A 22772-nucleotide genomic window follows, 5' to 3' on the forward strand; every position below is an offset into this window, starting at 1 on the left:
GTCTTTCTCGAAGATCTTCCTGGATTGCCCCGTGATAGACAAGTGGAGTTCCGAGTAGACCTGTTACCAGGAACGACACCAATAGCAAAAGCACCATACCGATTAGCACCGACGGAGATGAAGGAGCTTATGACGCAACTTCAGGAGTTGTTGGACAACGGTTTCATTAGACCTAGTTCATCACCGTGTGGAGCTCCGGTGTTATTCGTGAAGAAAAAAGATGGGAGCATGAGGATGTGCATAGATTACAGAGAGCTGAACAAGGGAACGGTGAAGAACAAGTACCCATTGCCAAGGATTGATTACCTATTCGATCAGCTGCAAGGTTCGAGCTATTTCTCAAAGATCGATCTTAGGTCAGGATATCATCAGCTGAAGATAAGAGAGCAGGATATTAAGAAAACTGCATTCAGAACGAGATATGAACACTACGAGTTCTTGGTTATGTCGTTTGGACTGACCAATGCTCCGACAACATTCATGGATTTGATGAATAGGGTTTGTAAACCATTCCTCGATAAATCTGTGATAGTGTTCATAGATGACATTCTGATTTACTTGAAAACTCAAGAGGAGCATGGCAGATACTTGCAGGAAGTGTTAGAAGTATTAAAGAAGGAGAAGTTGTATGCAAAGTTCTCCAAATGTGATTTTTGGATCCGATAAGTCCAATTCTTGGGTTCATGTGGTTAACCAAGAAGGGATATTGGTTGACCCAGCAAAAATCGAAGCGGTGATGAAGTGGGAACGACCGAAAAGTCCCACGGAGATTCGAAGCTTTCTGGGATTAACTGGATACTACCGATGATTTATCCAAGGCTTTTCTTCGATAGCTGCTCCATTGACAACGTTGAACCACAAAGGAGCTACTTATACATGGATGGAGAAGCATGAAGAAGCATTCGAGAAGCTAAAGAAGAAATTATGTGAAGCATCGATTCTTTCTCTACCCGATGGAGTTGAAGACTTCGCAGTTTATAGCGATGCGTCGGGAGTTGGGTTAGGATGTGTTCTAACTCAAAGAGAAAAGATGATAGCATATGCATCTCGACAATTGAAAGAGAACAAAAAGAACTACCCCACTCACGATTTGGAGTTGGCAGCGGTAGTTTTTGCCCTAAAGATATGGAGGCATTACCTCTACGGCACGAAGTGCAAGCTTTACATGGATCATAAGAGTCTTCAGTATCTCTTTGATAAAGAAGAGTTGAATATGAGGCAACGACGCTGGATGGAGTTGCTTAAGAATTACGACTGCGAGATACTTTACCACCTTGGTAAAGGAAATATCGTCGCTGATGCTTTAAGCCAAAAAGTGAGCCTTGAAAGGAGAAGGCCAAGAGCGTTAAGAATTGAAGTTGTCTGAACGATTGTGGAACGTATTAAGAAAGCTCAAGAAGAAGCTTCAGAGAAGGACGATCGAAAGGAAGAACGTTTGGGCAAAACGTTAATGTTCGGTACAAACAGTCAAGGACTAAAGGTATTCCAAGATCGGATTTGGATACCTAAGACGGGAGGGATAAGAGATCTTCTGATGGAAGAAGTGCACAAGACCATGTACTCAATTCATCCCAGCAGCACAAAAATGTATAGGGACCTAAAACCCTACTATTGGTGGCCGACGATGAAGCTCGATGTTTCAAAGTATGTGGCTGCGTGTGTAACTTGTGCAAGAGTCAAGGCACAACATCAAAAACCGTACGGGAGTTTAGAACCGTTACCTGTACCCATGGGTAAATGGGAAGACATCACCATGGATTTTGTGACTAAACTGGCCAGAACGAAGAGCGGTCACGACATGATTTGGGTGGTCGTGGATCGTTTCACGAAGAGTGCACACTTCATAGCAGCCAACGAGAAGTGGTCTATGGATAAGCTTGCAAATGCTTACGTGAAGGAAGTGGTAAGACTTCACAGTGTTCCTCTAACGATTGTATCAGATCGTGATAGTCGTTTCACGTCGAGGTTTTGGAGAAGTCTAGAAGAGGAATTGGGTACGAAGTTGTGTTTGAGTACAGCTTACCATCCGCAGACTGATGGTCATAGCGAAAGAACGATTCAAACACCGGAACATATGCTGAGAGCATGTACCCTCGAGTTCCAAGGTAACTGGGATGAACACTTACCTCTGGTAGAATTTTCCTACAACAACAGTTTCCACTCGAGCATCAAGATGGCACCCTATCAAGATTTGTACGGACAAAAGTGTCGTATGCCGTCTTGTTGGCTTGAGGCTGGAGAGAAGCAGTTTATGGGCCCCGAGATGGTCCATGAGACTGCTGAAAAGCTAAAAGTGATCAGGGAAAGGATGTTAGTAACTCAGGATCGTCAAAAGAGCTATGTTGACAAGAAGAGGCGATCGGTGATATTCGAAGTCGGGGATTCAGTTTTGCTTAAAGTCTCACCGTGGAAGGGACTTATAAGATTTGGGAAATGAGGAAAGCTAAGTCCAAGGTTTATTGGACCGTTTAAAGTTCTTCAGAAGATTGGGAACCAAGCTTACAAGCTCGAATTGCCCGAAGAACTGGATGGAATTCATAACACCTTCCATGTGTGTTATTTGAGGAAGTTCACGGGCGAAGTTCCCGACATAATTCCAATCTCAGAGTTAAGGATGGATGAGAATAAGAGGCTAATCGAAGAGCCTGAGGCAATCGTTGACCGTAAGACTAAGAAGTTGTGACGCAAGATGGTCGACTTAGTGCTAGTCCGTTGGAAACATTCGAATGGGCCGACTCTCAGTTGGGAAACAGAAAGTGACATGATGAGTCGCTATCCGCATCTGTTTGCTGACGCATGATTCCGGGACGGAATCATCCTAAGGGGGAGAGAATTGTAACGCCCATGTTTCGGGGCTAAGCAGTAGTAGATGATGTAATAGTCTAGGTCAACTATTGTAACTCTTTTTGAAGTAATAAAGATGAAATATTTGAGTATTATGTGAATTATGTGAATTTGTGCGTTTTATAATTAATTACAATGTATAAATTAATAAAGAATAAAAATAAGCGTCAAAATTAAAGTATGAGATAAACCCGATATTGATACATAAACTTGTAGTGGTCGAAACAAGGATTCCGGGGATATAAAGAACGCCAAAATCCGAGTTACAACGAAGAAGTTATGACCCGTCGTAGTTTCGCGACAGAATCGGCACGACACCGGGAAGCGTAAATAGTGAATTTATGATAGAGTGCAAGTCGTAGAAAACGTTAAACCGAGAGCGTCCATAAAAAGAACGCCCAAATCTGACTTCGTATGAGGAAGTTATGATTTTTTGAAGTTTCGGCTTAGCAGTGTACAACCCGAAGTTCGAATATTAGATCGAGCGGTTTTAGCCGACACAACCTAAATGATAATCAAAGATCTCATTAATATTAGCGTAACGATAAAAAGACAGACGAAAACGGACGCCGGATGAAGAAGTTATGGATTTTTAACGGACCATTCCTGTCCCAGCCTGTTAAAAATATAAATTTTAAAATAAAATCAAAATTAGCCGACAGACTCTAAATGAAAGTTCTAGAGTACATACCCGCCTACGCGTGGATATAAAGAACGTCGAAAACGGAGCACGTATGCGAGAGTTACGAATTTTTAAAATTTAGACTCGGATTTGCGAAGCCTATTGCTCGATTGATGACGTGGCCGAACCCCAGTCGTCCGATGAGCTCGCTTCAAATGACGACACATCGCCCTTCAAATGACGAAACCAGGTACGCCCAGCGTACTTCGGCCTTGTGTGGTCTGAGAGAGGGCCGCGTAGCACCACCCGCAGCTCGCCACGTAGCAGTCTTATCCGAACTACGCCCAACGTAGGGCTCGGTACGCCCAGCGTAAGTCCGAGCTTCGCTGCTATAAATAGAAGGCCGAGGCTGCCGACTTATTCACTCCAAAATTCACTCTCTCTAGTTTCTTTCTCTCTCTAAGGTCCCTAATTCCCCCTAAGCCTAGGTGAACCCCCTAGCACCCGAAGGAAGCCCCGAAGCTCCATAAGTCCCGAGAAAAAAGGGTCTTTCGGTTCGGAAACGCTGCTCCAAGCGAAGCCCGGTTTTCGAGAAAAACTCGTTGTTTTGTCGAAGGAAGTTGCTTTAAAAGTAACGAAGTGTTGTCCAAGTGCAGAGTCACCACCTAATCAGGTGAGTGTATAGTCACTTTCATCTTACACATAGACATGAAGTATTTTATATAAATTATGTGCTATGTTATATATATATATATATATATATATATATATATATATATATATATATATATATGTGTGTGTGTGTGTGTGTTATATGTTTACCTGAGATGTTTGCTGGATGAAAGATTTATACTTCTTTCTTTCAGATCTGAAACTTTTTCCTTCAGATCTACACTTTCTTACCTCAGATCTAAGCTTTTTCTTCAGATCTAAACTATATACTTTGAGATCTATATTGGATGAAAGATCAGAACTCCTTTCCTTCAAATCTGAACTTTTTCTTCAGATCTAGACCGTATATGTATTTTATGCTTTGAAAGTTATGCTGGATGAAAGTTGTAATCATTATTTTTCAGATCTGGACTGTATATGTATTTTATGCTTTGAAAACTATGTTGGATGAAAGATGTAAGCTTTGTTCTACAGATCTGGACCATGTATGTAATTTTATATCTACAAATATGTTAGGTAGAACAATGGGTAGATGAAATAGATGATGTGTGTTAAAATGATGAGAGGCCTTGATGTTTACGATGTTTAAGATGATCCAGTCGTCTAGCAGAGTATAGATGACAACCACAGACTTTTCTAGGCAGTCCAGTGGGACGCTAGCAGGCTCGCAACCTGTAGGTGTTTTTGAAGATGTACTCCATCCCCCCATGGTTGCCTTACGGACACATATGGCTGAGGAATCCCCTTAGCAGTAGTGCCCATCTCGATGAAATTCCTTAGGATAGGTCCCTTATAATAAACGCTTTAGGGACGTAAAGTGAGGATAACAGGAACGGATAATCGGGCTAGTGATTTGATGAAAATAAATAATGAACTTATTATTGTGGGTTGAAAACCCTATATGCTCACCAGGCTCTCCAGCCTGACCCACTCAGTTTTCTTGTATCACAGGTAGTGGCAAAAGCATAATTGGTTGACTTGACGAGAGATTATGGATTTGAGGCCAAATTGTGTTTTGTGGCCTAAGATGTTTATTTCTTTTTGGTTTATGCTTATGGTCTGTATCGATGATTGACATCCCGAGTTTTTGTAATGTAATGAAAATACATTTCTTAAGAAATGCTTTGATAAATTTATATCATATTTTGTTTTGGGAGCAAATTCCGCAATACTTTTCTTAAGAAGTTACTCTGATTTTCACTAAAAAGCATAAACAAAATCGGTCTTTTCTGACCGTAAAAATGGGGATGTCACAGTTTAGGACTAGGATGCCTAGACACATTGTTAGGATCCAATGCACATGGGCTTTACTATATAAGCTATGTTCGTTTCTTAAAGCTATATGAGCTAGGTTCGTTTCCTAATCTATATGAGCTTTGTACGTTTCCTACACTAAGACTGTATATCTTAGTAAATTTCCTCTGCATTATAACCGTGAATCCGCATGGACCGAGGAACGAAAGGTATAAGATCGATCGTAGATATTTATATGGGGTAGACATCCCCGCCAATCATTTGATTGCTATAACTATCGTCTGGAAGGTCGAATTGGGTGATGACCTTCCTATTCCACTTAATCCACGACGTTGATAAAACGTTGGTGTGTACATCAAGCACGCCCCTTTGTAGTACTGGTGTAGAGGTCTCGTGTCATATTTTGATTATGAGCTCGTTATAGACTCCGATGTTTGCATTTTTTCCATATTGAATGGAAATAGGATTCATACGAGGAATGTTCACCCTTACTAGTTTTGATTTAAAACTATAAATGGTGGGAGGATTACTGCATAACTGATTAGGTTTCGGTTTCCAAATTAAGTACGATAACACTTAATAATCATTGCGACAAAAAAACACAATGTTTATGTGAAAGACTTTTTCCCTACTGATTAGGTGTCGGTTTCCAAATTAAGTAAGATAACACTTAATAATTATTACGACACGAACATACAAAGTTTATAAACTCAAAATTTATGAGTTATGCATATAAACAATACAATCGCGTGTACGAAATTATAAGACTAAAGCTGGTGATTGTTATATTTTAAAAAGGTGTGATACGAACCTAATTTATATAACTATATATTTAAATTTATGTATATAAAATGCATTTTGGTCTTTGAAACAATAAAATTTGATATAAGTCTGAATTACTTATATAATTGTTAAGTTTTGTATTTTTGGATTTGAACGAGCAAATTCTATATGAGTCTAAAACACGTTATAACTCATTTATATTATACTTTTGTTAGAAAAGTGCATCTTTATAAAATCTGGTCAAACAGATGAAATTTTATAAAAATGCTTTTGGTTATAAAAGATATAAAGTTAAAAGCTATATTACTCACCATCATTATTGTTGAAGTATCTTAATGCATGTATTCTCAGGATTATTAATAGGCAGGAAGTGATGCGTAAAAGAATTTATGTCATTTCACTATACCATTGTACATGCCAAATTGTTAGGCATGTGTTGTGATTTAGTAATAGTTATTGTCAATGTAATTTGTATTTCGGTAATAATAGAAGATTATATTTTGTAATGTTCAATAACTATGATCATTGATTTACGTGGCGCACCTCAACGTTTTCGCCGACGGCCAGAGGGTGTGACATCACTTCTCTATAACCACATACTCAACCCTTTGATAATAGTGAAACAACGCACTAACACTGTGTAGGCTGATTGCATGCATCACACCCCGTTTTTCTTTTGAAAATCCTTTTTAGAAAATGTTTTCTTGTGAAAAGATTTTATTAAATCCTCATTTTGAGTCCAGATGCACCCCATACTAGCCTGAATCTGTAAAACTAAGGTTCAGATTCCAACTTGTAACATTCCAAAATCACTAGGAAAAACTTTCATTTTTTTAAAAAATAAATAAAACCACTCCATAAACTCCACAAATCAAATAATAAAAAACATGAGTATATTGTTTACATAAAATATAAGAGAAATCCTAAAATATCACATACTATACATAATAGTAGGCCTCACCCTAGGGGTATATTTCAACCTGTGCATACTATGATCCCACCATATTCTTATAGTTACTTCCATTGCTACAACCTCGTTGCAGTTTTTCCTGCCATGGTCCTACCATGGTCTTCCATGCAAGTGATGTGATCCAACCACAATATTTCATACAAGTATTGTGATCCCACCGTGGTCCTTCACGCAAACGTCACACAAACAATCTATCATACACGACACCTAGTGTCCTACATAGTATAGTAAGAAAACCCACTTGATCAAGAGTTGTGATCTACCACTCAAAATCCCACAGAATTAGCTACATGATCATCATAAAGCAATTACAATCCAAACCTTACTCTATAACTCAAAACCTCTCCAAGTTTGACCTAAATTCAAGTTGGTCAAAAATCCAACGGTCAACAGTCAGCCACCATGCCGTAGCAACCCACTAACGGTGTCGTGGCCACCAAGCGACATAATCGTCGCAAACAAATGAGGTCAAAATGTTAGAAATGAGGTTAAAACTCCTTGAATGGCAACAGACAAGTAAACCATTTCAGATATGGAACATATGATGCCCTAAGGACCTCAAGAAGTGATAAAGTTGCAAACTTTATCAAAACTAATCCTTCATACTAACATGACATGAAGAAAATAAGCTCAAAACCTAGATATACAATGGATGAACCATAAATGTGAGAACTTGGAGACTTGAAAAAGTCCATAAGATGCACTAAGAGATGGAGATGAGTTTGCTAGCTGATCCTTTGCTCAACAAGGCCTTCCTTCAACCTCCAAATGAGCAAAACACCAACCAAGAGCTCAATAGATAAGATGAGAGACTATGGTTTGGTAAAGAAACTTAACGAGGTAACGGAGGCTGAGGGTGGTCGAAACCCTACCCTCATATTCCTTATATAGGGCCCAAAGCCTGAAACTTTGGGTTTTGTGCACACGGCGGTGCCATGTCGTGGCAAACAATACACCATGTCGTGGTAAACAATGCTCCACGTCATAGAAAGGCAAAACACTCAGCGCTTTTAACTCAATAAACATAGAATACAATACTTGAAATACATATGTTACAATTCTTGGAGTGTTGAGCAACTCCAGAACCTTTGTTCGAGTTAAGAAAGGTTTCTTGACCTTATGGTCCCGTAAAGCCGAGAGCTTGCACTCAACTCAAACCATTCAAAGACTTTTAGGACATTTTAGTCCCTTTTGGTGTTAGGGTTCAAGATTTAGGTGCTTGGAGGTTAAGGGATAGATAAAGTTGGAAACTTTATCCACACATGGCTTGAGTTAATCCATATCTGAGCTTTGAAGATCCGGACATAAAGGTCAAGATCTTATTAGATTAAGTTGTCTGGGGTGCAAACCGCGGCGCGGTGAATGGCTGGTCGTGGCACGGGTTGTGAGACCTAGTCGTAACTACTTTGTCCTTTAGTGACCATGACGCAGCCAGGGGTTGGTCGCGACATGGTTGTCAGTGTTGGTTGATCGTTGAATTTTTGACTAGTTTGACTTTTAGTCAAATTTGGGACTTTGTGTAATAGACTGAGGTTTGACCTTTGTTTGCATTAGGTAGCATGTGTAGCTGATTCTATGTGACTGTGAGGATTGCAATTTTAGCTTTTTGATTTCGATGAGTCTTCTTACTATATTGTAGGACACTAGGTGTAATTTTATGCTTGTTGCGTTTGTTACTCTTTCTTGTATGCTTATGTGCTGGTTGGGCTAGGCCCTTTGGGTTAGACCCTCCGGTTTGGGTCCGCATTATTGAAACATAACTGCTGGGCTAGCCCCGTTAATTGTATGGTATGTGGTATCTTGTTGAACTCACTAAGCTTTGTGCTCTAGTTTTAAGTTTAAATATTTTAGGTACTTCTAGTAGCAAATGGAAGGGCATGACGTGATTGCATCGCATCGTCACTTTATGACTAGAGATATTCCATATTATGCTTTCATGAATCTGCTTTGTGTTATTAAAACGATTGCGATATTACTTTTATATTTGAATGACATGATTTCTTTGTTTTTAAAATGAAATTTTCGTCTGAAAAGTTGGGACATTACAATCTCATGACCCATTTCGAACCACGTCACACGCATGCACTCCCGCACAACCCTTATGTACCTTGTAAGGACTTTAAATCTGGGTCATTCTAAAGGAAATGCGTACTATGTCATACCCCGCAACAATTGATTATCAAAACAATATTATACAATAGTTGATGTAAAGTTCTCTTTATTTCGTCCAAATGCCAATTGTATAAGAAAATGTGAGCATAACTAAAAGCGATATTTATGAATATGATTTGGAGTGTGTGTTAACCGTTTAAAATAATAATAATAATAATAATAATAATAAATAAAAATCATTTTTGTCAAATGTCAACTACTCATTGAATTTCACACATGTAATTTTTTAAGAATTTTAGAAATTCTTTTTTCCAGTTGTCATTTTTATATATCTTTTCTTTTTTATTTAAATTCATCTTAATTAATGTGTATTAGTATGCATAGTAACCTTCCATTTTTGAATTCCTATTTGTATTAATATATTAATTAATGTATATTTATATAGATAGTAACTTTCATTTGTAAAATTATATTAATTAATTTTATTAGTATAGATTAATTAATATAGTATAGATTAATTAATATAAAATTACATAAATGGTCCTTGTGGTTTACCAAAAATCATAAAACTCAGTCATTGGTACTTATTCTTGACATACATGGTCTTTGTGGTTTCTAAAACTTGCATGATCATTTTTACTCACACCGTTGCTTTTGGTCTTTTTAGGTAGGGAGACTGAGTTTGTGACCATAGGTAAACAATACAAACCATTTATGCAATTTTTTTATATATTATTTTTATGAGTTTGTGGCTTTTCCGTCCTTTTATTTTTTAAAATGAAACTTTAACCTTTTCATTTTGACATTTGTAAAATATTACTTTCACCCTCCATTTTCAAAACTTTCGTTTTTATAATCCGTGATATATATATTATTTGTTTTTCTTTAATAACTTTCGTTCGTTAAACAAAAAACTATTTTTTATGTGGTTATTTTTGTATATGTGTCGGTATACATTGAAAGTGATCAACACTTTGATATGAATTTAGAACTTTCGTTCATTAACAAAAAAAAAAAAAAAATAAAAATAAAAATAAAACTTACTTGCTTTTTGTTTATGTAGATGCCGGTTTATATTAATGTTTGTCTATGTTTCAATGTAATTCTTTTTATATTTCTATGCTTAATTTTATATACGTTTCCTACATATGAATAGGATTATATATAATAACTTTAATTTGTGAACTTAAAAAATATATTATATCTGAGTTTGTCTCGGTTTCAACATATAATTCTTTTTATGTTTTAGTGCTTACTTTTATATACGTTTCCTACATATGAATTGTGTCACATATAATAATTTTTTGTTTGTTAATTTAGAAAAAAAAAACTAATTTTTATGTGTTTATCTTTATGTATGCGTCGGTATAATTCCAGGCGGTTAATGTTTTGATGCAAATTTAGAACTTTCGTTCATTAGTTTTATAATTCTTTTTATGTACATGTCGATAGAAATTTGAGTTCGTCTACGTTTCAACGTAATTTCTTTTTGTTTTCATGCTTATTTTTATATACATGCTTATTTTTTTTAAGTTTCGACGTATTGACAATCGTATTGATAAAAGTTACGTCGAAACGTAAAAAAGAAGCACAAACAAAAAAACGAGGCTATGGGTTATAGCTATTGGGTAAACGTGTTATAGAAGCAAATATAATTTTCAGAAGTAATATAGGAAACCGTACGTTTATTCTAATAATATTTTTGATGCATTCGGATAAAAGGATTCTTTTTCACATTTCAAACAGAAAACTTCCACTGACTGTATGTTTTATGATGAAAATAAACAACAATCAAAGACAGTCGTTATCGAAGGTGGGGGTTATTTTTTAGACAACTAATGTTTACTCATGAGCATTTTTTGTATGTTACATTGTCCAATGTTAAAAGCATAGATGAATTAAAAATACTAATTTTAGGCAATGACGGTAAACTTAGCAATATGACTTCTAATATTATATTCAAAGAAGTTTTTAGAAATTTATGATTTATAACTATTATTTACAATATGTCAATCATTTCTTTATAGTATATAGATTCAACACAATTATTTAAAACATGTCAATGGTTTTTTTGTATTAGTATGAATTGAATTATTTAATTGTTCATTATTTTATTTGTATTTATTTTAAAATTTTATTTTAAAAAATACTTAATATTTACACTGTATATTTAATTTTTTTTAATGAACCCTTATATGATAATAACTAAAACTAAAAGGGATCTGCCATTAATTTGAAAGCATTTAAAGCTATATAAGAACATGAATAACGCTTTCACCTTTACTTGTGACTAATTGCTTCTTTGGTACCACAGAGTCACATGCCTACACTTCAACTCCTATCTCGTGTACCAAACTTTTCTTAAACTTTACTTGTGATCAACATTTCACGGTTACATACATTTACATTAAATTCCACATAGTTCATTAATTTGTATATGATATTTTCCTCCTTTCTCTTCATTTCATATTAAATCATTTCAATGAACATACTAATCATACTTGAATTCTAGAATAGGAAATTATAATCGTTGCATCAAACTAAAACCATGCGTATATTAACGTTTATGGGGTTTCAGTAAAACACAATTACTGATAAAAATGATATTAAACATTCAACAAAGTGTGCACATAAACATATATGGATATCAGATTTTAGATTGAAAGTATCTTATTACGAGCACTTGAAGTTAAAGAGTTTATTAAGGCAGATTTGTTCTTCTACCACCTAAGTACAGTTGGATAGGAGAATTAAAGAAAATAAAAACTAACCAACGAGTGAATAGGGATTTAGCAACAAAAATATGAAAGAAAAATTAAAAACACTAAAAAGAAGCCTTAGTTTACTTGCTGCTCTAGGGCTCCTTCAAGTTGATTTGCGGTTTCATCCAGTAGCCATCTTTCAAAGAAATTCAAAGGGGCATTGCTCAAGCTTTCTTGTTTCTGAAGCTTCCTCTCATGCAAAACACATGCAGCCTTGTCGTCGTAGGCATGCCCAGCCTTCTGGTAATAATCACCACCCATCATTTTGTCCCAGCATCCATTATCGAATGAAAGAACAGATTCGAATTCAAAGTCGACACTTTCCCCTAGACCATCGAAGCATTCTTTCCCCCTTTCTTGCTTTGCAATTTTCTCCTCTAATGTGGATGATGAAGATGATCTCATCCAACCTTCTAACAATCTTGAGATGTTTTGTGTGCTCGACGCATAGATGTCGGGATACAGATGAGGGTTTTTGGTGCTTGTGATAGTCGTGTTCTGGTGGCTTTTGCCTGTAGATACCTTCGGAATAGATACAGTAGTGCATGTGGTCGTATCAGATGGCGACATTTGAGAATCGAAGGATGTTTGCAAATTCTTGATCTTCTTTTTCAAGTGAGTGTTCCAGTAATTCTTAATATCGTTATCTGTTCTTTGGGGAAGATACGAAGCTATGGCAGCCCATCTGCATATTTCAAACGCCATGCAAGGTTTATCAAAAGAACTAGCATGTTTTTGAACTTTTTCTTTGAAATATTAAGGAAAAAACACAAAACCATGTCAGCATTTAGTTGAAGAGAGTCAACTAATACTAGGTTGATCAAATGACAAAGTTAACAAACTTATTACTTGTTTGGCAAGAAACATCACCCGTGATGAGTAAACTTACTTGTTACCCAATAATGCTTGGAGGTGTACTATCATCCCTTCTTCATGTGGAGTGAAGTTGCCCCTTTTAATACCAGGCCTTAGATAATTAGTCCATCTTAGTCTGCAACTCTTGCTGCATCTTAAAAGACCTTGTATATTGATTCAAGATCAAACTTTTAGTTGCAACATTTCACTTTTTCCACTAAAGCTACTAAATCCCTCAAAACACAACTAAGAATTTTGAACCGAAAATCGTCTCTAACATTTAAGTATATAAGATTTAAAAAAAAATTAATTATATATAACGTACATGAAGGTTTTTGAATTTTTGGTATTAACCTAGAACCCATGTCACAAAACTCCATGTAACAGATCTGACCTACAGGCTACCATAATTTAGTAGTCTGTTGTCGGTAAAAATGCATTGGTAAAAATAAAAATTGATAGTTCTAGAGGCATTTCATGCATATTGAAGTGATTTGGTTTGAAAGATTGGCATTTCAAAGTTGCATGGTTGTGCTGAAAACTAAAAGGGTATAATAGAACGTTTGATTAACTTACCAGTGTTTGTTGGCACTGATCTCCAGTTTCCAGGACCATGTTCTTGGATGTAAGAGACCAAAATGATGTCTTCTTCAGGGGTCCATGGGCCTTTCTTGACGCCAACCTTGTCACAGCAGGGTGGCCTTCCCATGGCTACACCTAGCTACTATTCCCCCTAAAAGGCTCCCACTTTAGTTCTCTTCTTGCTGTTATATATTTATACACCAATAAATAAAGTTTTTTTTTTTTTTTTTTTGCAAATTCTCCCTATACCCCTATGATTTGAAGTATTTACATACCCTATCTCGGATGTCATTTTCACCGACAATAATGCCAACAGTAAGACCATATATAGGATCGTCCTAGCTAGTGGTAAACAATTCACCGGGACTTGGAATGTACCTCTTATATTTGTCCTGTGGTATTAATATTATGGTTATTCAAATTATATCATAAAAAGCCACATTTGGCTATAAGACCACAAACTTCAATTGGTGTGTAGGACACTTTATAAGAAGCCATATTTGGCTATAAGATCTAAAACTTCATTTGTTATGTGTTAGGTCTTGTTGTAATCTGTTTTCAAAACATTAAAGGATAGGAGACGGAACAAAATAAACATGTATAACACATAAAACTCACCAAGGATCGAATTGCATGTGCATGTAATGAATAAAAAACATCTATATGAGATTTAATGAAACAACAACCTTTGTAGTCTTTTGAAAAACTCCTAGAAATCGCATTTGATGATGGCAAGACCTCAAACGAGAGGTCCTTTAGAGAAGTACACCAACAAGCTTCCAACACCAATGTATGCTAGTACAATCTTTTGTTTAAGAACCTTTTAAACTTAAAGACAAAATCCGATTTGCGGTTCAAGAGAGGTAGGTGGAGATTGATCTTTTACTCTAACTAATTTAGAGAGAACACAAGTGAATGTTTATGTGTCTTTTCGGCCATGAAGAAAATAGTAGAGAAAAATGAAAGTTTTTTCTTCTTTTATATATCCATTTATACACATAAATGATCTTGGATAATCAAAAGACAAATTCTTATGATGATTCTTGGATAAGCAAAAGACATGCCTTATACCGCCACACGACATTGTTTGGCCAATTCCAAGGAGAGAGAGGGAGAGTGATGTAACACCTGTTTTTCGTAACATGTATTATTTTGAAATATGTAAACTTATATGAGACGAGTAAGTGAGATAAAGCATAAAGTAGCTTTAAATTGGATTTTTTTGTTTAGCAAAATGGAGTTGAGAGATATATCTTTTAAAGACGAACGTGTGGATATAAAGCTTGTCGAAAAAGGAATTCGTATTAGAAGTTATGGTGGTATGAAGTTGAGATGAAAGTACGTTGCTATTTTGAGAAAGTCAATGTAATTCAAGTCAACTATAACACTCGTTACTAGAATGGATCAGGTGAGGGCTTGGTGTGATCAAAGATGTAATTTTTGGGAAAAAGTAGGTGCCACGACGTGGCACATCTTATGCATGATCGCGTGTTTAGTTTGTCGTCACGACGTGGCATGGAAGGCCACAACATGGTAGTTGTGGTGGCCCAAGTCCATGGTTTTTAGGGTTTTCTCCATATTTAAACACCTAATCTCAAGGATTAGTGCATCCTTTTCAGCCTCCGGCCCTTTCAACCGAAACCTTAGTCTCCTTGGAGTGAATCTGATTATATTACTGGTGATTCTTGAAGTTTGAAGCTTTGACTTGCATTTTTGGAAGATGGAGTGGTGTGCTTGTTAGTGGGAAGAGTGCATCACTTCACGTCTTGCACATCATGCATCTTGTGGAGCTTTGGAAGGTTTAAAGCTTCTACCTTTTTGGTTCTCTCTTCATAGATCTAAGATTTATTGTATTTCTTGGTTCATGTTCAAGTTTTGGTTGATTTGAAGAGATAAAGCTTACAACTTTATAGCTTATATTGGTCCCTTGGTCACTATATCTTTTGGATATAAAGTTTGATTGTGTTTTGAGATCTATGTATTAAGAGCTTAAAGGTTGAGTCCATGCTTTAAGTTGTCATTAAGGATATAGGTTTAGGGATCTAGACTCATTGGAATGTCTTAATGGGTATAGTTGGAAACTTTATCCATAAAGGCCTTGGGAAGGACTAGATCTGAGCTTTACAGCTCTTGAGGTTGAAGGAAAACAACTTAATGCATTAAGCTGTTGATACCCAGTTCCCATGATATGGAAAATGGAGGCCATAACATGGAGACTAGGGGATGTCTGACTATCTTGTCATTTTTCATCCACGACATGGCAATTGAAGGCCATGACGTGGCGACCTGCTGAAGTGGACCTTGACCTTGACCGTTGACTTTGACCGTTGACTTTGACCATGGTTGATTCTTGGTCAATGTTGGGGTTTTAGGGTGTAGACTAAGAGGGTACTTCTTTATTGATGTTAGGTGTCTCATTGAACCTATCTACCCGGTGTGTGAGTTGTTGTGTGTTAGTCGCTATTCCTCTCACTATACTTGCCTGTGAGGCAGTATGTGGATGTTGACTAGTTGGGTCTTACTTGTTGATAGCTGTTATATGTGAACTGAACTGATGATAACTCCTAGAATGTTGTGAGTCCATGGGACTGCTGATAGTACCTAGGGTTGCTGATAATCTATGAGGTGTGTTGTTAATCCACAGGGCAAAATGTTAGCCCACTAGGACTGTTGATAGTCCTCAAGGTTGTTGATAACCCATAGCTAATTATTACGTTGTGCTGAATTAGATATTTTGAGGAACTGACGATGCTTTGTGCTTACAGTTGTGGATTAACTATTTTGCAGGTACTTATCGGATTGCGAAGGCAGGACTACTGTAACACCCATAAATTCGGGCTAGGCAATAAAGTTATTATAAGCCATAATAATGTCTTTTAAATAAGAAATTGTCTAGGATAAATAATCTTAACCGAGTTATAGTATATATCATAAATCGTGAGTTGGAGATAGGTTACTTATTAGCCCTAGTGATCTAAACAAAATTCATAGTATTAGGAAAAAAAGAGAGAACTTGTGCATATACAGAACGCCTTAATCTGACTTCGTAAAAGGAAGTTAGGAATTTTAGAAGTTTCAGCATAATAGTATACGACTTAGAAACCGAAGTAGAAATCGGTTGATTGTTAGGAAAAGAAATCTAAACAAGGTTTGAATATCCCGTCCATATGATTTCGTCGACATAAAGGCAGTCGAGAATGGATATCATATGAAGAAGTAATGAATTTTTTAACGGGCTTTAATAGTCTAAGCCTGTTGAAAATATAGCTTTAAAAATAAAATCAAAATTAGCCAACAGAGTATAAACGAAAGTTGTAGATCTCGTCGAGAGCTTTCCGGGGATATAAAGAACGTCGAAAGCGGAACTCGTATAAAGAAGATATGATTTTATGAAGTTTTCCGAGAAGCGACATACGTAGGTTGGTTGGACGGCACGCACCTTCTAGAAGGTGGGTCATGGACCACCATATGGAATGCCCAGATCCTGGTATGTAATTTAAATCAAATTATTCATTTTTGCAAGGGGACTCGACGAGTTGGAGGCCCAAACTCGTCGAGTAGGAATGGAATTTGGACTTGGGACTTGAAGTCTACTCGACGAGTTGAGATCCTCAACTCGACGAGTAGGGCTGCCAAAGTGAAACCCTAATTTTAAGGGTTTTTCACCCTATTTAAACACATTAACCTCCAAAGGTTGGCCTCATTTTCATCTTCCATCACCCCAAACCCTAGCCACGAAACCTTAATCCACTTTTGAGTGTTCTTGAGCCATTGTTGTGTGTTCTTTGTGATTTTGAAGCTTGAGAAAGAAGGAGAAGCTCACAGATTCAAGAGGAAGCTAGTAGATCCAGAGGTTGAGTTGCATTTCTGACTCATTTGAGTTATAAAGTTGATACCTTGGCCTTCTATTGCTTAGATCTTCATTTAGGGTTGTATATTGTCACTTTTCGGCCATATTGAAGTCTTTTTCGGGATTTGAGTGTATCATGAAGTTGTGACTTCAGATCTAGGCACTTATGAGCTTATGAGGCTTAAAGTTGCCAGCTTTATCAAGCCTTTGTAGGGTTTTGTACACTACAACATCGTATGGTGCACATACAACCCTAAATACCTTGGATCTATGTTTTCACTAACTATACATGCAATGATGTTTCCAAGGTATTAAGCCTATAACTAGCATGCAATTGACATATACCATACAAGATACTAGTTAGGGTAACATACCTTTTATGTAGCTTGAAGTCTTGATGTATTTGGCCTTAAGAGCGTAGCCCCAATAGTGTGGAAGCGTCAAATGTAGTCACAACACATCATAAACAAAGGTGGAACTTGAGAGAGAATTCCATGCACCAAAACACATCATAAAATCCAAGAATATGTGTGTAGGCGTTTTTTGGCTAAGGAGTACATATTTATATGTTGGATTCCAAGGGTCATGGGTATAACCCAAATCCATACCCATGGGTTTTATGATCCATGGTTCATGTGGCCTAACTCTTTATGTATCCATACATAAACTTGGTCCAACATGGATCATAAGCCTAACACATATAAATATAACTAATTACCATAATTAGTCCCCATAGATTTAATTAGTCTCTTTTGATCACAAAATTAATTCCAAATTAATTCTTGATCAATACTAATTAAACATATGATTTCACATTAATATATTATAACTTATAATATATTAACAAATCATATATAACCTTCTCTCAAGAATCCATCCTAACAAATTGTCCTGATGATATGCAACCCAAATGGACCATGCTACTCTCGGGTCAAGTACATACAAATAATAGTGATGGCTTAGACATCTAATCCAATAGTCTCCCACTTGGATAAGTCTAAAAATATTATTGCAAGTACGACTCCAAAACCCGACTAGCAATCGTAGCTCTTAAAAGCCATTGTCGAACTCTGACCTAGTCAATGACATGTCCATTAGATAAGGGATCATATATTCCTCCGTTCTAGATATCATATGGACCGAGACATGGATTATAATCATTCTCTCTGTCCATCTGTTGTTTCCCGATTTCCGATTTATGACGACTGACTAATTGAATAAATTAGTCCAGGCTCGGCCGAGCGCTTAGGGTTGTCATCACTAAATCATCGAGGGGCCCACATATATCGCTTTTATCCCTCTAAGGGTAAAATAAATGGATAAACTTCGACTCATATGCTTGCTCTATCTACTCATCAAATCACACACAACAATGTGTTTTATAACACCAAGTTACTGTGTGGTTTCACATTATCAATATGCAACCGACTTGTAGACTGCAACTCATATCTCTCCGTTTGAAGAATATAAGATATTATCGTCTCATGATCACTCGTGATAAAATCCATGAAGTGATTCAAATGAGTGTGGGTTTAATCCAATACTCGAATCTTATTCTAGGAGAACTCATGAATACTGCAGCTATGTCTAAAACATCTAGGCATACTACAGACCCATTCATGACAGTCTTGCCTCAATACCTACTTCCAACGTATGATCGACTGTGGACAGTTTGAATAACCTAGTTATTCGGGAAGTCAAAACATGCAAAGTGAAACACAAGAATAATACTAATCCTATATGGCCTCAAAACTTCTGAGTCATATTGATTACTCATTATTCATTGTATAATGTTTCGAATAATCAACTTTATACTTGAATCAAAACAATAGTTGTCCCATGCTCCAAGCATTCACACTATGTTTACCTATGGTCCTTTCTTTGTGGATAGATCAATTGAAAACATTTCAATGATGCTCATTTCACAATTCCAAATCCTTATTGCAAATGTAAGAATACAAGATTCTTTGCCATTTACTGAAATCTGTTAGATTCTAAACTTATATGCAATGATCCTCTTGTAATGACTATGCACAAAAGTCACAAAGACTTGGCAACAGACATTACAAAGTATTCCAATGGAGAGCAATTCCATGGAAACGAAGTCTCACATTCAAAGTACATTCCTTTGAACATGCTTCTTGCATTAATTTTTCTAATCTTACACAGATTTAAAGAATAACTTCCACTTATGGAAACATTTCCATATTCCCATTTTGACTATCACTTATGAACAAGAGTTGCATCTTTTCAGAATAGGTCAATATGGTCCTTCCAAAATTAAAACTATACTTCCAACTGTCAATGAGCAACCAATCTTTGGTAAGCCTCAGATTGTCCTCGACAATTGCTTAATCATTTTAGTCATATACAGTTCTGGTCCTTTTTCCCTCTTAATTCCCTAGGCATTTGGAAAATTCAGAACACATAGAAATATTATAGCTTTTGCAATCGATCCTATACCTGAAGCATATCGGATACGATTCATAATGTCTCACATAAAGACATGATCCTAGACCAGTCTTCTGCTATAATTTTTCTATTTTCCATGTTCTCACAATTCGGACTATGAAGAGGGATGTCGTAATCATAATCGAATTTTGAGAATGCAATTAGCATTTCCATATATAGAATTTCCTTATGTTGAACCATTCAAACATAACATTCATATATATACTTGACTAAATTTGATTAAAATCTCAATCTAAGCTTATAGAATTGAAATGAAGTATTATTTTCTCTCCCTTAATTATAGCAAAACAACTTTTCAAACCCTGCAACTTTGCAAATTTGAAAACATTTTGTTTTCTATAATTAACATTGCTAACTTGCAACACTTAACATAATAATAATCATGCTCCCACTAACATGATAATTATATCCTTACTAGCATAACACTTATGCTCCCACTAGCTTTGACATGTATCCAGAAATTAGTTGGACCTCTAGAAATCAATACTTATTGACTTTCTTACCAAAGTTCAGATTTATGATACGAGATGCTCCGATAAAACTTTATCTAAGCTTCTTAAACTCATACACCTTTCTTTAGATAACTCACATGTGTGTCTAAACAATTTTAGAACTATGAAGAGGGATGTCGTAATCATAGTTTTAAATGTTTAGACCTTTGCCATTTCTCATAATTCGAACTATGAAGAAGGATGCCGTAATCATAATCGAATTTGAGAAATGCAAGTATCACAATTGCTAACTATATAAAATCTACTTAGTGAAAGCGTTTCCTCACCATCATTTTCATGAATCGGAGAGAAACCTTATGACACTTAGATTTTTATGGTGTATGTGTTCCTATCCATGTGAATTTGTCAAAACCATAATCACAAGAAAAGGTTAGTGACAAATCCAAACTCATATGGACTGAACTTGTTCAATCTTAATTTCTTGCCACTTGGTAGCACAAAGGCCTACCATGACTTCCAAGTTGTCATGCAAACAATTGAGAACTCATAGAACTCACATGCATAGTCAAATTTAACTGGAATGGGCACAGAAACAAGAATATGTCAACACGATAGGTTACAAACCTCAAGTCGTGTGCTAGTGATAAACAATATCCTTGATTAGTTCTTGAAACTTTTCAAGATCTTTAAGACTCCCACTGACCTCTTGACATATAAGATTCTCTTGTCAAGAACCATTCCTTGAAAAATCAAATATTCAAGAGTTAGTGAAGATTCTTATCAAGACAAACACTTCACACAATTGGCCTTAGTTGGTCTTTGTTTTATCCAAAACATCACAACTCACCAATTTCAAATGTACAAGAGTAGAAAACATTTTACTCTACATTTAATAAGTGTTTTAAACCTTCTTAACATTATGTCACTCGAGTTACAATCTTGGAGTATGACTCTAAGACTTGTTTTGGAACGAAGTATGACTTATCTTCTTGATTTAACCATTTCAACAATTCACAGTTCCTCTTCTTAGCCAAACAAATGCACTAAGATGTCCTTAGAGAATCAATTGTGATATGGTTTTTCATAATCATTAAGATGATCATAAAACATGATACTGAAGTACTCTCCCATCTTTTTAGATTGGAGAAACTTTTATCTTTCTGCCTAATTTGATTATTCTCATTCGTCCTGCCATACATTGAAACTTTTCAAATGTTTCAGAATTATACTTAAACTTGTAAACACATCCATATTTACCAAATTTTAGTAAATCATGACGAATAGCCTTATCGTTCTTTGTGGTGGACCTGATCAGCGCACAACCAAGTGTACCCGATCTCCTAGTCCTTCACTTGACTCACATATACATGTGAACAAGGAATTAGTCTTAATTTCCCAAAGATGAAAATTTTCATTCATCATACAATACAGGTTGCATGATTCAAAGTTTCTATCCAACTGAAACTTAGGTGATGAGAATCTTTCCTTATTTGGTAAATTATTACACTACCACAAATGAAAGAATCAAATCCATTTTCCAATATTGCTATCAATGGAATCACATAAACAACAATTTTTTCACAAATGCCATTGTAAGGATATTTAACATACATAAAATCCAAATTTTCCTTTTATTTTAAAATTGCAGAAAAACTTATCCTTACCATGCAAATACATATGAAAACAATGTTGTTATCCATTCCTAAGCAATCTATCATGACTCTTAGCAGCAGCTTCAAAATCTTGATCTTCGAATCATGCGATCGAAATCCATTTTCGCGATTAGATTCAACATACTCTTCTTCTAAGCTGCCTCTCTTTTTCTGATTCTACAAAACATCAAAATGCGACCTAGTCACATCATGTAATAAGAATCTCCAAATAGGAACTTAATAGAGTTAGATAGTGGACTTTACGTGAAACATAGTCAAATTTTGACTTTTACCGTCCTATTGAACTTTCAGGTAAATAAGGCAGCTTCGCAACCAATGCCCCTTCCTTTGGCAATAGAAACATATGGACTCTTTAGTAATGGTACATGGGACTATCTCAGACATAGCCTTTCTCTTTACCATTTCGTCAACCGGGTTGACTATGGTCGATCCCTTTCCATTGGGAAGAGAAGACTTTTCTGGACTTCCAATGTTTCCATTGTCAATGTCCATGTAAGTTTGGGAAGTAGATCTTCCAATCAAATTTTCCTTTCCAGTGCTCCAAATCATTTCTGATTCAGCAGCAACAAGCAAATAGGTAAGATCATTAAGGGTCATGTCGTGGTCTGTCACATAGTATTCCTTAATGAACTCAGTATATGACTCAGAAAGTGATTGAAGAACCCATTCAACAGTCAACTTCTTTGAGACTTCGACACCCAACTCCCCCAGCTCGTCAATATGAGACTTCATCTCCAAGATGTGAGTACATATAGACACTGCTTGCCAATAGGGATTGAGTGACCTTGAACTATTCAAGAACTTGTGGGTTAGGGAGAACAATTGGAGGAGGTGGAGGAAGTAAAGTATGATATCCATTCCCCTTAATG

The 22772-nt window shown here is 36.1% G+C and overlaps 1 protein-coding gene across 1 annotated transcript; it reads right to left on the reverse strand.

The window, feature by feature from the left end:
• Positions 1 to 11909: 11909 nt before the first annotated feature.
• Positions 11910 to 13621, reverse strand: LOC145159302 (transcription factor MYB60-like). The gene is made up of 3 exons (XM_079078244.1): positions 13451 to 13621; positions 12909 to 13038; positions 11910 to 12704 (listed from the first exon to the last, which is right to left on the reverse strand). The coding sequence occupies exons 1-3, from the start codon at positions 13581 to 13583 to the stop codon at positions 12095 to 12097; spliced, it is 873 nt and encodes a 290-aa protein (XP_078934370.1). The 5' UTR covers positions 13584 to 13621; the 3' UTR covers positions 11910 to 12094.
• Between the last annotated feature and the right edge of the window lie 9151 nt (positions 13622 to 22772).

Source organism: Lactuca virosa, chromosome 2, assembly GCF_052849685.1.
Source record: "Lactuca virosa cultivar CGN04683 chromosome 2, Lactuca_virosa_CGN04683_v6, whole genome shotgun sequence".
NCBI classification, from domain to species: Eukaryota; Viridiplantae; Streptophyta; class Magnoliopsida; order Asterales; family Asteraceae; genus Lactuca; species Lactuca virosa.